The sequence below is a fragment of the Eupeodes corollae genome, chromosome 1, assembly GCF_945859685.1.
Source record: "Eupeodes corollae chromosome 1, idEupCoro1.1, whole genome shotgun sequence".
In the NCBI taxonomy this organism is placed as follows: Eukaryota; Metazoa; Arthropoda; class Insecta; order Diptera; family Syrphidae; genus Eupeodes; species Eupeodes corollae.
Genome location: NC_079147.1, coordinates 220,544,208 through 220,559,768, shown reverse-complemented (window position 1 = coordinate 220,559,768; position 15,561 = coordinate 220,544,208). Strand labels below are relative to the sequence as shown.

The 15,561-nt window shown below is 33.3% G+C and overlaps 3 protein-coding genes across 4 annotated transcripts in view; all 3 read right to left on the bottom strand.

The window, feature by feature from the left end:
- LOC129943148 (gamma-aminobutyric acid receptor-associated protein) overlaps positions 1-15,561 on the bottom strand; it is a 351,335-nt gene that overhangs the window by 275,730 nt on the left and 60,044 nt on the right. The window lies entirely within an intron of this gene.
- Positions 1,879-3,464, bottom strand: LOC129943140 (zinc carboxypeptidase-like). The gene is made up of 2 exons (XM_056052393.1): positions 3,078-3,464; positions 1,879-3,013 (listed from the first exon to the last, which is right to left on the bottom strand). The coding sequence occupies exons 1-2, from the start codon at positions 3,324-3,326 to the stop codon at positions 2,024-2,026; spliced, it is 1,239 nt and encodes a 412-aa protein (XP_055908368.1). The 5' UTR covers positions 3,327-3,464; the 3' UTR covers positions 1,879-2,023.
- Positions 12,269-13,968, bottom strand: LOC129943139 (zinc carboxypeptidase-like). 2 transcript variants are annotated; one of them, XM_056052392.1, is made up of 3 exons: positions 13,822-13,968; positions 13,408-13,728; positions 12,269-13,339 (listed from the first exon to the last, which is right to left on the bottom strand). In XM_056052392.1, exons 2-3 carry the CDS (start codon positions 13,726-13,728, stop codon positions 12,347-12,349), a joined length of 1,314 nt encoding a protein of 437 aa, XP_055908367.1. In that variant the 5' UTR covers positions 13,822-13,968; the 3' UTR covers positions 12,269-12,346. The 2 variants fall into 2 exon arrangements, with proteins under 2 accessions (XP_055908367.1, XP_055908366.1); XM_056052391.1 differs by having other exon boundaries at positions 13,792-13,938.

Below are 15,561 nucleotides of genomic sequence, written 5' to 3'. Positions count from 1 at the left end.
TAGAGCCTTCAAGCTTGTCTACAGATACCTTCAAATCATTGGATGGCATTTTCTTCTAATGCAGTTTACACGAGACCTGGGCCCATAACCTGATAAGGATTATCTAAATGAAAGGCAATCTTACAAAGAAACAATATATATATTTATTTAAGGAAAACGTTCCTGCAGCTTCAGGTATTCATTTGATAATAATTAATAATTTTTCTAATAGCTACAAAGTAATATATTTTTCATAATAATATATCTTTCAGATTGTTTTCGTTTAATCAACAGCTCCTTATTTTTGCAACGTTTTATAATGAATTTTGGAATGCTTGCAATTTAGTAACCGTGCAATTTCTCGCAAGGTTTTTCCATCCTTAAGGTCCATAATTATTAGGCCCTTTTTTCTACCAATTTTTCACAGTTTTGAATGTTGAATGACAAAAAAGTATGTGTATTTCATGAAGTAACTTAGTAACATATACAAAAACGGTCCATGGGATTTTTCATTTATACAGATGGATCAAAAATCTGACACTAGAACTGGACTTGCAATCGTTTCGGAAGCTGGAAACATTCACATACAGTACAAGACTACCTGAAGCGACAAAAAAAATAGCAAATACATTACCGAAAAACAATGTTATTTGCTCTGACAGAATTTCTACACTCAAGGCAATCGACAGAATCCAAAATTGTGCCTTAACCATTACCAATATCCGTAACAATATTGTCAAGAACAAACACAAAATTATGCTACTATGGGTTCCAGGACACTCAGGAATCAAAGGGAACGAGTTTGCAGACACTTCTTCCAAAACAGCTTCAGAACAATCGTATGTACTTTCTAACCCTCCAACAAAAAAAGATTTCCGCAACGTGATCAACACTTATTGGGATAGTATTAGAATAGAAGAATGGAAAATATACTTTGACCACTACTCTTTCATCAACCCAAAGGGTGAGCCAGCTACATATCCTACAGAAACGACAACCATTATGAACGCTTTCTCCGCTTACGCCTCGGACACACACAATCAAGTCATTGGGCGCATTCACAAAGCTAGTGGCTACGTAGTCAACATTCAATGCAAAATTGCACTACAAATCTAATCCATCCAGAACTGTCATATTAATGACAAATACAAATATATGGAATAAGAAACATTTGTGTTTTCAGAAATTTAAATACATAGTTTTTTTTTCTTTTTAAATTCAATAAAACCAAATAGGAGATTTAATATGACCGAGAGGTTCATTTCATTTTGAATTCTTGTGTCCTTACCGACCAGCTTATTGTGAAACGTCAAAACCAGTGTGCACTAACTTTGTAGTCGAAAATTTTACACTACGTCGGAGGGGAAATTTCAACTACTTTTTTAGTTATATTTAGCCAATCAGAATCCCTTGACTACGTAGCCACTAGCTTTGTGAATGCGACCATTGCCATCTCCTCAAAAAGGAAAACCCTCCAAACAGTCATCTCTGCCAATCCAATCACATCCTATCAATAAAACATCTTACATCCGAATGCTCTAAAGTTAATTATATATGTTCATCACTTTCCAATTAAAAAATGTATTGACCTTCTATCAACAACAACAATCGAAAACATTAAAAATGTTTATAAACTTTTACTTATACTTAATCTAGATTCTATTATCTGAATTAAACTTTGTAAATCCATATGCACGGGGCTGTCAGAGATTGGTTATCTTCGATTGTACTTCAATCGTTGGTCTTCCGGCCATTGACAGCCCCATGCATTGTTTATCTATCCTATAACACTGTGATTTCTAATTTCTCGCCTAAAGTCTCTGGTAGCTAGTGCTGTTAATATTGCTTATATTATAATGTAAATTTATTTTATATTTTAATAAATAACAATAATGACAATAACTATTTAAATTAATTCCTATTTATTGAAATGAATCCGATTATTAATTTTACAAAAAACCTCAAAATGGATATTTAAATGCTTCTAATTACAAACTAGAAAATAAATCCCTATAGCTCGAGAAAAAAAAAGGTGGGTTACCATCTAATTATAGTAACCCCTTGCATCAGATTCTTCAACAATGGTTAGAATTGCAGCAAAAGCTTCTTCTGCAGTTGGTAGAATCTCTTCTGATGGCAGAATAAATAGATCCTGGGTATCTGGTGGCCCGCGTAGTTCAAACGTAAATGTAATCGGTATCTTCATCATCGAATGGGCCCAATCCTTACTTCCACCACTCGATGGATAAATCGTTTCATACATACTTCCACTATTATAAACCCTTCCATGGGTTTCTTTAATTGCCTTAGTTGCCTTTTCTCCAATAGCTTTCAAATCATCGTAGTTATCAACATGATCGGGCGTGAAGCCATAAGGAAACATCAATAATTGAGAGTATGAATGAAGAGCAATATAAGTGCGAATCTTCTCCGACTCGGAATTGTCAGTTAGAAATTTAATAAGATTTTGTGTTTCTATTTCACTAGCTGCCGACGGACCACAAAAATCATAACGACTTGGATCAGAACTTGATCCGATTTCGTTCCAATGATAAGGATAGTTTCGATTGAGATCCACACCACGAGAAACTCCAAATAGTTGGCGATTCTTCCTCCACATGCGATCGCTTTCAAATGAGTACTTATATCCATCCGGATTAACAGATGGGAAAATAATCCAATTATAATTACTTGCAAGTTTCTTCACTCTCTCATCCGCTGATGTTAGCAACTGATTTATAATATACGTTGCTGTAGCGGGAGCAATCCATTCTCTAGCATGTATACCGCTCTCGATAAAAATCGTCTTGTTATCAGAATTGTGAGATATTTTAATGCCTTTAATTGGTAAGCCTTGTGTACTCAAACCCATATCTAATAATGTGGCTTCTTTGTGTTGCGCAACCAATTTCTCCATCCATTCGTATATTGTTTCCAAATGAAAATAATGCAGCCAATCGAATTTATTCAAATCAACTCCTTTCGGTAGGACTGATTTTAAATTCTTATCGATTTTCTCTTGGAAGTTATAGGTCTGATTGAATAAAAAGAAATGTGAAAACATCGATTGAAAGAACAACATATTATATAGAACATACCAAAACTCGATGTTTCACATCGTAGGTCTTAAGGAGATCAACAAATTCTGGAACTTTATGAGCAGCTACCATTATGGTTAGCTTTTGACCCGGCTCCCTGGCATGGCCAATAAATGAACAACTATCACTTATTTCTTCCAATTTCTTTAGGATTTGTACATGTTTTTCGGTGTCTATGTTAACATAGTACATGCGGTAGTAGTCATATCTTGCCACATCGGGCATAGGTTGTTCTTCTTTTGCAGACATTTTTTGAATAAAAACTCTTTACACAAATTTTACTAACTCTTATTTAGATAAAATGATTTAAATACTTTGATCTTCTTATCGATTAAAATAAACAACTCCCGGCGGCGCGGCGATCAATAAAGCTTTTAAATGTGACGTGTGCACCACACAAATGTCAAAAAAACAAAATGTGCAAACGAAAGTTCAAAAGCGTAGCTGATAGTTATTGCAAAAGGGGTAAAAGAGCTTTCACAGAAAGTCGAGAACATTAATTTTTATATAATAAAGGAATCCAAAAAAGTATTTTAGATGGAAATCAAAACGACTTACTTTGTTAAAACCTTTTCTTTTTTTTTAAATAGAGAATAGTCTTTGAGGATTATTTCAAACTTAGATAACTAAGAACTGAGGTATAAAGAAAACTGAAAAATTAGCCTATCAGACATTAAAAAATATATTTGTGTTTGAAACAAAATATTGAAATATTTAAAAATGGATTTGTTTTCCATTTTATTCAATGGAATGTTTTGACTGAACCTACAAAGTTCGTACTTTTAGACTCCTTCGACCGCATATATAAAACTTAAGACAGTCGTTCAACAAAAATTAAATTTAAAGAACACGTCATCATCATTTAGAGGTATTTAACTATTTTTTATATTTTAAATTATTTTAGTCACGATTGTTTTATAATTTGATTAAATTTTACTTTACACAACACGTATGTGGAATGCTTTAAATATAGAGAAGCGTCTTGGTATTTATGAACTTAACAGAACAGCAGCTAAGTCGACCTTTTTGGATCCACGATTTAAAAAGAAAGGTTTTGGAACTGATTCTCATGCCAATAATGCACAAATGTGGGTCATAGAAGAACTTGGGGATTACCTGATCAAGACCTCAGCTTCAAGTATTCAATGTCAACATAGTACCTCAAATGCTGGTAAGTATTTGAATTTGTATTTATTTCTCATTTTTAACGTATCATATGGAGGTATCCCTTATTTATTTTGTAATGGGTCAGATTTGTCAAATTGAAAATTTTGACATTTCTCGACGTTTTAAGGTCCCTAGAGTCTAAACAAAAGATTTTTTAGAAAGATGTCTGTGCGTGCGTGTGTACGTACGTTCGTACGTCCGTACGTTCGCGACGATTTTTTCGTTGTCCATAGCTCAGGAACCAGAAGAGATATCGATTTCAAATAAATTTTGTTATGCAGATAATAAGGCAGAAAGATGCAGAAAGGGCTCTCAAGAAAATTGCGTGGGTGGTTTTTTTTACCATAGCAGTTTGAAAAAAGGTGAAAATTTTGGTTAACCCTAAAATCTTACGAACAAAAAACGCTACAGACTTGAATTAAATTTTATATAATATATTGTAACGTGATTTCAAAGAAGTATATTTTTTGAAAAAAATCCATTTAATTTTTTTATAAATCAAAAAAACTGAAACAAAAAATTTGTCACCTCCAAAATTTTACGACTAAAATATGATTTCATCTCCAAAACAATTTACAAAAAATAAAAACCTAAAAAAAAATTAATAAAAGTTGGTAAAAATTGATTTTCGATTCAAATATCTTTTCAAAACTTTGAGATATTGGCTTTAATTTACTTTTATCTTTCAAAAAATATTGTTGTCAACATTCAGTAAAATTTTGAAAACAATCGAATTGACAGTTTTCTAACAAAAAATTAAAAACCGAAAAAAAAGTAGGTAGAAAATGATTTTCGACTCAAATATCTTTTCAAAAATTTGAGATACTAGCTTTTAACTAATTATTACTTATAAGAAATATTGTTTTCAACATTAGGACAAATTTGCGAAAAATTGAATTGACAGTTTTTTTTACAAAAAATAAAAACATAAAAAAAATTTAGCAAAAGTTGATAAAAATTGATTTTCGACTCAAATATCTTTTCAAAAATTTGAAAAATTGGCTTCAAACTAATTTTATCTTATAAGAAATATTGTTTTCAGCATTGGATAAAATTTTGAAAAAAATTGAATTACAGTTTTTTTACAAAAAATAAAACTCAAAAAAAACAATACTAAAACTTGGTAAAAATTTACTTTCGACTCAAATAGCTTTCCAAAAATTAAAAATATTGACTTCAAACTTATTTTATTTTACAAAAAATATTGTTTTCGATATTCAGTAATTTTTATATAAAAATCCAACAGTCCGTTTTTTCATAAAAAATAAAATCTACAAAAAATAGTACGCAAATTTGGTAAAAATTGATACGAGTACATATAGACAAACTTTTAAGCAAGAAAAATCGACAGACGTGATGGGAAGTTATGAGTGTGGGTAGCATCCCAGGCTCTTTTTTTTTCAAAACATAAGGTGAAGGAAAATAATTTGAAAAAAAACGAGGCCTCATTAAAACGAAAAAATGATTGAAATGTTTGCATATTAAGGTTTAACAACATAATATTTATATTTATTTTACATTATTAATGAAAGAGTAATGACAATGTCCGCCATCCACAGGTAATAAACTCTTTCGAATACAATACTTTAATCAGGTTTAAAAAACTAAAATCGATTCCAAAATTTGTGGCCTCATCATAATGGTTGGCAGTATGTGTAAAAAAATGTTTTCTTGCAGTGCAGATAAAACAGGGTGGTCATTCCGTAAAACGATAATCGTTTCGACGATAGTCTCACCTCACGTAAGACGATAGCGTTTGCACGGTAGCTAAGTAGGTATCGTCTGCTATTAATTTCCATTGATAACTAAGCAAATTGAAGTAAAAAAGTTTTGGTATAGTTTAGTTTTGTTACAAAATGAAAATAAAAGCTCAAAAAAATACAATGAATTCGGTTACGAAGAAAATTAAGAGATGAATCGGATCTTCTATCTATCTTAACTCATATGTAGCATTTTTTTGTATACAAAACATTAGTAATCTCTCTTAATTGTTGTTATATAAATAAAACAATTGTAGTTTTGGAATTGCAAAAGAGGACTTTATAATTACATATGTATGTATATTGAAAATAATATATTCGCCAGACGGTTGTCATTCTGCATACATATATTATGTACCTTCAATATTAAAATTTGCTATAACTATTAAAACTTTGGGGGCGGAGGAAGATTGGTATATTCGACAGGCAATGATTTAGTATCGCTCTTACACAAAGTACTAATCCAAAGTAGTTAAACAAAATATATTTTTGAAGCCAAGTTCATTGTGAATAAAATGGAGTCTTATCTTCCTTCCCTTGGACAGAATTGGGTTTGTTATTGCAGCATTTTGATATTATAGTTTTATCGTCAGCGGCAACAAATAAAAACAGAAAAAGTAACAATAACAATAAACATCACAAAATAGTTGGCATGTTTATTAACAATGAATTTTTTTGCAAATTTTTAAAATTTAAAAATTTCCCAAAGAAAAAAACGAAGTTTAATAACATTTTCAAGTTATTAAACAAACATTATATTTCGTTGAGTTTATTTTGACATTTGATTCATAGTATAAGAGTATTTGAAATATACTAAACGATTGTATAACAACATTGTGTCTTGCCATTTCAGAAATATGTTTGTATAATTTGAATATGATATATTTTTACATTAAATTGATAACTTCATGAACAGGAATTCAACTAAATGCGTAAAGGTCGTATTAACGAGCCATAAATAAACTTCTTTACTTGCATAAGTCTCACTTGAATATCCTAGAGAAGCTCGATTTACCTAAATATACAAGCACTGTACAAGACTTATCAATTCCATATTCACAGGTTTAAAACAAGCTATTATTTCAAAAAGTAGTTTACTTCCTTTAAATTGTAAAGTATTTTATTGCTATACCAAGTATTGCTTTAGAATTTTTGAGAATGGAACATCATCAGAATTATTTTAAGGGTGTCATCTCATGTGATGGGTTCAAAAAATCGTTGTTTTTTTCATAAATTGCTAGTTTAATATGTATAAAATACGGTAGTAAAGGGATTTTTAAAATTTGGGCTGTTAAAAAAGATAAAACAAATAAAGTAATCGGTGGAAAAGGACTTACTGATAAAGTTATTCACGAAATTTTTAATCAAGGGTTATGGGATGCCCTATAGGCCGCGAAGGCCATTATGTTGAGAAACGTGATGAAAAGCGAATCTCACGTTCTGAGTGGCGCGTAAGTGAACCCGTTAAACAAGCCAGAATTGATTCAAGAGCTGAACAATCTTCTTTGAAAGAGTTTCAAGAAGAAGAAGAAGGAATACTCTATGAACCAGGTATCATAGTTAAGGAGACTTTAAACTTTAAACGAGTTTTTCTCAAAACTGTGTTTTTCAAACTTTCCCCATGCGTATCTCAAAAACAGCTTGACCGAATGACTTGGAATTTGATGGGTTGGATTCAGCACATGTAAAGGCATGGAATGAATTATCGACAAGGAAAAAATACTAAAAATTTCGATTTCTTTATAGCAAAAAAACAAAAAAAAAAAACAAAATTCACGCCTATTTTTCAAATGTTTCCCAAAAGTCCAATTTTTGATGTATTTTTTTGATGATAGTTCATTCCATGCATTTAGGCTCACAGTTTAAAATGCTGTTCACTTTTTTTTGTTTTAGCCAGAATCATAGAGGAAGTGCGATCCCATTTTTTCGAGGTGGAGTTGTTCACACAACACATTTTATATTTATACTGTCGAACATATTAATAAATGCTAATAAACTTAATAAAGTTGTATCTATTTACTGGTCGTAAAAAAATCATAAAAATTCCTTAAAATACAGGCCGTCACATGGAATGACCCCCTTAAATGGTTTTAAACTAAAAATCATTTTTAGACCAAACCAAAAGTTTCGAATTTATCACCAAAAAATATGCAACGTTTGTATAGAATAGGCAAAACATTTTTTGTAATCTTAAGCGCCCAATACACGATACAATTATTGTACCGATTATCGCACAAAAGTTGAATCGCATGCGATAATTGTATCGTGTGTGTAATACAAAGTATCCGCTGTACTGAAATCGCATGGTCGAATGCTATCGAGCGAAAACGAGAGGTTGCATACGACTGCTTTGATGAGAATCGTACCGTTTGTAACGTATGTGACGACCGTGAAACCGATGTTTTTGTTTTGACTGGCAGCAAGTAAGTAGGAGAATAGAAGATGAAAATGAGGAACTATTTTGACAGTTGATCAAATCGTGAGCTAGTCGTATGTGTGTGTGCTCACGTTCGATATCGCTACCGATATCGGTACAACTCAAGTCGGTACGATAGATTGTATAGTGTATTGGGCGCTTTATGAGGTTAATCTGTTGAATTTAAATTTAAATTAACGGCTTTTGTTTGAATGTAACGAAAAAAATATACGGCACACAAATAGTTTCACTATAGACAACTTTTACACTGCTTATACTTTTTAAACGATTTATTTGTTGCAAAAATTCTTCTTTTCACATTACAAATTTATTAAAGAATTAATTGAAGATAGCCATCATTATAATTTTCTATAGCTAACGGCAAAAACTAAGAAAACCCCAAATTTGAAAAGACGAAACCAATTTCCCCACGAAAATAAATCAACATCGAAATCTCAAAAACTATAGAAAATTCTATTTACTGCTTCATGAAATATAAAATCGGCATCTAGGCCTTGTTTTTGATGCGGGTGCTTCTTGGTGAAAAATAAATGAAAAACAAAAGGTTCAACAAGATATAGGTACATTCAGTCTCAGTCATATTCGTACACAAATAATAATAATTATAAAAAATGACATTCATTTACAATGGTCGGAAAAATTATTTTGACAAACAAAATGTTGTTCATTTTTATTCAAATGTTTTTTTTTTTATCAGTTGAAAAAATATTTTAAAAAAATGCATAATAATGTTAAGGCCATGAGCTTTCAAAATAACTTTATTTAATTAAATTCAATGTTATAGTTCTGCAACTGAAAAATATGTGGTGGAAAAAGTATTTTGACAAAATACATATATTCATCCCTATCATCCCGATGTCGTAAACGGCAGCAAAAAATACGACACGACACAGTGCATTCCATAAGTCGTTTTCAACTTTTGTCACTCGTTTTGTTGTCTTGTGTAAACGTCAAGTGTGTTAAACGCTTTCATCCAGCATTCTGTAAGACGAAAGGAAACGACGACAATTAAAAGAAAACGACGGAATAGAAATTCGCAAAACTGTAAGTTTTCTTGTTAAATAATTTATTTTATGGAATTTATTAGTACTTTATTTGCGATAAATAAAAACAAAATATTTGTTCACATTTGCAGTTAAAATTAACAAATAAAAATCAGTTCCAGGCCCTCGTCGAGCTAATGCAGAGCAACGAGCAGTTAGCTAGGAGATTTTTGAAAGTAATCAACAAAACTGACATAAAATGGAATTCCATAGCTGAGCAGCTGAACAGGAAGGATCCTACAGTAAGAGATGGAGACGGTTGGCAAAAGCTTTGAATCGCTTATTTCATTAATGCAAAAAATATTTTAATGTTTGCTTTAATCAAGTTTGGGCCGACTTGAAGTTCAAAGTGAAAAAAAAAATAAAAAACACTTCAAAAGGCAACTGGAGGAGGTCCAAATCAATTGCAAATTTTATCTCCGCTGGAAGATGCTGTAGGAAATTTGCTTAGATATGAACAGTGGTTAAACCCAAACGGAAATCAACGGAAAACAATGATTTGTAGTTAGGCTTTAATTTCATTTTGACAGATGTTTGTTACTTTCGTCGCGTCGAAGAACTTATGGAATGCCACTTAAAAAACGACACGACAGAGAAAACGAGAGTCCTCGAAATAACGTGACGACATCGGTAATAGGCATGATTATGGAAAAAAATGAGTTTAAACAAAAATTTCTGCAATCGGCCTGGTATAGATTTTTCCAAATTTTGAAGAGTTGGCGGAGAAATTTCCTTCCAAAGGCTTTCGACCTCAGCGATTGTCACTTTACGCGTTCTTGTCAAGCATGGACTCCTTTTTCGCTTTATATGGGCCTATATTTCTATACAATTTTCTAATATGTTTAAGACGGGGCTTTGAGGTGGGCAATCTAATGTATTTACACCCAGTTCCTTTTGTTATCATCTTGGATTTTTTGACAAGGTGCTTTGTCTTATTATAGTACACGTAGCGTGATGGTTAGTGCGTTGGACTGTCATGCAAGGGGTCTTGGGTTCAATCCCTGCCTGTGTCACTTAACGTTTTTACGGGTACTGCCTCTTGCGATTAATTGACAAATCATCCAAGAGTAATTCTTGTCATGAAAAAGTGCTTTCTCAAATTAGCCGTCCCTTCCATCTGACAACGTTACTACTCGCACACAGATATGGTTGAGAATTGTAAATCACTAGGCCCAAGTTCTTCATTGACTGTTGCGCCACCTAATTTATTTATTTATTCTTTGTCTTATTTTTGTCTATTATTATTATTATTATTATTATTAAATTGTAGGTCTGTTCCATCTCTGACAACGTTACTACTCGCACACAGATATGGCTAAGAGTTGTAAGTCACTAGGCCCAAGTTCTTCATGGACTGTTGCGCCACCTAATTTATTTATTTATTCTTTGTCTTATTGCAAAATGAACGACTGTCGAATCAATTTATCACCATAACTAAAAGTGTGGTTATTTAAAATATCCAAATATTGTTGTTTGTTCATCATTCCATCGATTGCTACAAAGTCTCCGGTGACATTAAAGCAAACACATCCCCAAAACATGACGATTCCACTACTCGTACACACATGTGCTACTTTGCTTTGCATTTTCCTTTTTCTGCAAAAAGTTTCCTACTTTGATCCGTGGTACTAAACAGCTTTCATTAGTCCACAATATTTTTACCAAAATAATGAAGGCTTGAGTAAAAATTCTTTGGCAAACTGCAGGCGTTAAAGATTATTTTTTGGGACATTTCGGGTGTTCTTCTGGCTATGTAAGTAGCAAAGTCAGCATCCTTCAAACGATTTCTTAGTTTTTTTCTGAAATATCAATTTCATACTATTTTTTTACTTCAATTGCTGAAGATTTTGTTGTGTTCAGCACATTTTCTTTAAGCTTTCTGACTATTAAACGGTCCTCTTTCTTGGAAGTCTTGCGTGGTCGCCCTGAACGTGGAACATTTCGCTTGGATTTGTTTTTTTCTGCTTATTTATCTGGTAATAGACGGTTTGACGAGGAACTTAGGAACATAGTTTGCTTAACTTTTCCACCGAAATACCCGCATAATACTTGGTCACCATCTCAATTCTTAAATCTTGGCTAACTTCCGACTTTTAACGTATAAATACCAACTAATTGTTTGTAAATGTCGTCGAAGTTAGTAAATTTTATTAAAAAGATACAATATAAATAGGAAATCTCAACTCTATTAGCACGTGACACGAAAGAAACAGCAAAGATTAGTGTGTCCGAACTTTCTGTCGCACTTTTGGATTGACTTCTATGATCCATAACTCTCGTGCTTCACTTTCTTATTGTTTGTTTAATGGTTTTTAATTGTAGATACACTTACCTTCGAATTTGTATTAATTTGGCGCAACATAAACCTTTCGTCTTAATTGTTTAGAAGTTTTCTTCCATTATTTCTTTGTTTATTTTCATATCTTTGTTCATTTTCATTTCTTTTTTAATGTTCTGCTATTTTGGAATTTAAGAACAAGAAACATGATTTTCTAAAATTTAAAATTTTCTAAAAAATCAACGATTTTATTGAATCCTGTACAAATATGACTGAGAGTGACTGTACAATTGGGTGGAGGAAAATAAGGCCACGGAAACAAGTACTTCATCCAGAAAGGAAATGGGCCTTAGTTCTCAAGACAAAACTAACCAAAGTCAATTTTCTTACAGCAAATTCAATTCTCTATTTGAAGTACCTACTTATGGATTTTTATAAAAAGAAATTTTTCAATGAAGGCCTTAATTTATAATTTTGTATGACATAAGGTCGAAGGACTGAATCAATAAAGTTTAAAATATAAAATTATATTCAATAAATCACACGCCAGTTTATTTTGTGTATATTATGTTCATTCAAGATACCTATTTTGTGTAGTACCCTCTTGCGGCTGCCTCATTAACTATTGTTCGAATAGCTGCAAATGCTTCCTCACCTGTTGGTAGAATCTGTTCAGCTGGAAGTATGAACATGTCCGAACTGTCTGGGGGTCCTCGTAGTTCGAAGGTGAACGTAATAGGTATATTCATCGTTGCATGAGCCCAATCCTTACTTCCACCACTCGATGGATAAATCGTCTCATAAAGACTTCCACTCTTATAGATTTTTCCATGGGTTTGTTTTATTGCCTCACTGGCTTTCTCGCCGATTGCCTTTAGATCATCGTAGTTGCTCACTCGTTCCGGGGTGAAACCATATGGAAACATAATCAGTTGGGAATAAGAATGCAAAGCTATGTATGTTTTGATTACTTCCGAATGGGCATTGTTCTTCACAAATTCTATCAGTCTCTGTGTTTCGATCTCACTCGCTCCAGATGGACCAGCGTAATCATAACGACACGGATCCGGGCTAGATCCAGTTTCGTTCCAGTGGAATGGATAGTTTCGATTTAAATCCACACCCCGGCAAATTCCAAAGAGCTGACGATTCTTCCTCCACATGCGATCGCTTTCAAAAGAATATTTGTAGCCGTCCGGATTAACTGACGGAAACACAATCCAATTGTAATTATCTGCCAGTTTCTGTATTTCCGGATTTTTGGATGTGAGCAACTGATCAATGATGTAGGTGGCTGTAGCCGGAGCTATCCATTCTCTGGCATGAATGCCGCTCTCAATGAATATCGCCTTGTTGTTGGGATTTCTCGCAATCTTCACTCCTTTCATCGGAATGCCTTGAGTGCTGCTTCCCATATCGAGTAATGTAACCTCTTCATAATCCTTGGACAGCTTCTCGAGCCATTCGTATATGGTCTCCAAGTGGAAGTAATGATTCCAGTCGAATTTATCAACCTTAACGCCCTTCGGCAGTACCTCTTTCAGGTTCTTATCGATTTTTTCTTGGAAATTATATGACTGCGTGGAAGAAGATCAATCAAGAAGAGATAAGAAAACCTCGAAGTTACAAAAAATACAAAACCTACCAGAACCTTATACTTCATCTCGTATGTCTTGAGGAGGTCAACAAAATCAGCCACCTTGTGAGCTGCAACCAATATAGAAAGTTTTTGCCCCGGGTTTCTGGCATGTCCCATGAATATACAACTGTCACTGAGTTCCTCGAACTTCTGGAGGACTTCCACATGCTTTGAGGTGTCTATGTCGACATAGTACATCCGATAGTTGTCATAACGGGCGGCATCCACGATAGGTTCGTCGCATTTGTCGTCTTTGGTGCAAAAAGAAGCACCGAAACACGCCGCAATCAACGCGAAATAAGTTAGAATGTGCAAAGTGATATTCATCTAGGTGGGAATATATAATTTAATTATGATAAGCTTATCAAATTGTTGTTAAATTTAACTGACTTTAGCTAATCCTAGAAAAGACTAACTTACTTGAACTTGGATTTCTTGTTGCTGTTGTTCTTATCACAAGAACAAGAAACTTTTAATTCAAAAGTCCATCGAATGCATCCAGCATCCAATTGGAAATTTCGAAATGTTCGATTTTGTATTTTATCGGTGGGTTAGAGTTAGAGCTGTTCAAAGTTCGATATTTTGTTTAAAGAAATTGACAATTTCTGAAAGTTATAAAAATATAATTGTTGTTATAATAATTGGGTTAAAAAGCAATTTCACTAAATTTATTATCTTGTAGGGCTATGCTTTTGAAAAAGATCAATTCAAGACTTGTTTTGTTTTATAAAAATTGCACAAAATAATGTTTTATCGATATTGCGTGATTTAAAGATGATATCGATAGTTTGTATGGAAACTTCATTTTGTATATAATTTATTCTTGAGATCTGTCGAAACACATGTTTTTTGGCAGATATCCAATACTAATACAAGTTTAAACAAATGAGCAGGTTCAGGCGACATAAGGTACTTGAAAGTAAGCTAAGTTTCAAGTATCTGATTGGCCAGCTGCCAAAAATTTGCCTTCCAATTAAGGCAGCTTCATTGGAAAGTTGACTGGAAAGTTAGTCAAGAAAAATCTCTCTAACTATTAAGTCGGGTCTACTCCTATCATAATGACAGTTGATAAAGTTTTTTTATTCAACTGAAAGCTGAACTTAATTACTCTATGATTTATTTATTTTCTGCATAACTATATTTAATGCTTTGTGTAAAAGGGTTCCTTGTCAATTTGAAAAAAAAAATAACTAACATTTCTTTACAATACAAAATACAAATGTTGGTGGACTTGTAGCTTGCCTGAGGAGTGTTTTTAAGACAGTAATTTTTTGGTACTTTTTGTTCTATGAACTTAAAGTAGAGATTTGATCTGAATCTGACATTCATGACACTTGAAAAACTAACTAGTTGCCTTGATAAAAATGTACCCTAAAAGCATGAAGTTGACTGCGAGTGAAGTCCCTTATGTTGGCTGCCCAATGTTAAGCTGGTAATTTGACAGCTTTACCACACTTCATACCTCGTACACGAAGTTAGGTTAAAGTGGCTGTCCATGATGGAATTGGAATAGTGTTGGCCAGATGTTTCTTATGGCCTGACATGGTGAAGTTGTTCCATCTGTTGGTCGGCTTCTTAATCAGTATGAAGAGGAATGCATTGGCGCTCACTACAGCCATTTAGTATCGGCCGATAAAAAAGATAGATGGGCTACCCGATTACATTCAAACTAATCTGTCGGCCGATAGTTAAGTTCGTTCTGTGATTTGGCGTCGTGGGCGTGTATTTTGAATATGGCGTCGCCCAAACCACAATTGTTGATTGTAGAAAGTTCCGTCGAAAAGTTAATTGAAGAAGTCGAAAAAAGACCTGCGCTTTATAAAAAAAAGTTTAAAAGAGTACTCCGACGCCAATGTTCGAGAATAGTTGGCTGGCTGTTGGATAGTCTGCGCAATTTTTACCAACCAAACTGTTTAGTCGGCTCGGTGTGCGCACTTTCAACCCGACCTGACTTAACTATTGGCTTATAAAAAGTCTGCAGTTTGCGGGGACTTTTACAGTTACCTGAATGTCTCTATGGCCCGGCACCCAGAAAAGGTGAATATTAAACTGTTGTGCCATCTCCATTAGAGATGATCGACAGTTATAGAGTTTGTAGGGACAGAATCCAGAGATTTGATATCGGCCTAACTATCTGAGAAGATATGGAGGAAAATGGTG

Bases quoted from the DNA above. Each gene is read 5' to 3' on its own strand.
- LOC129943140 (XM_056052393.1), bottom strand. From the start codon at position 3,326: ATGTCTGCAAAAGAAGAACAACCTATGCCCGATGTGGCAAGATATGAC. The intron at 3,014-3,077 runs GTATGTTCTATA...TTATTCAATCAG, and splicing joins ATGTGAAACATCGAGTTTTG to ACCTATAACTTCCAAGAGAA.
- LOC129943139 (XM_056052392.1), bottom strand. From the start codon at position 13,728: ATGAATATCACTTTGCACATTCTAACTTATTTCGCGTTGATTGCGGCG. The intron at 13,340-13,407 runs GTAGGTTTTGTA...TCTTCCACGCAG, and splicing joins AGATGAAGTATAAGGTTCTG to TCATATAATTTCCAAGAAAA.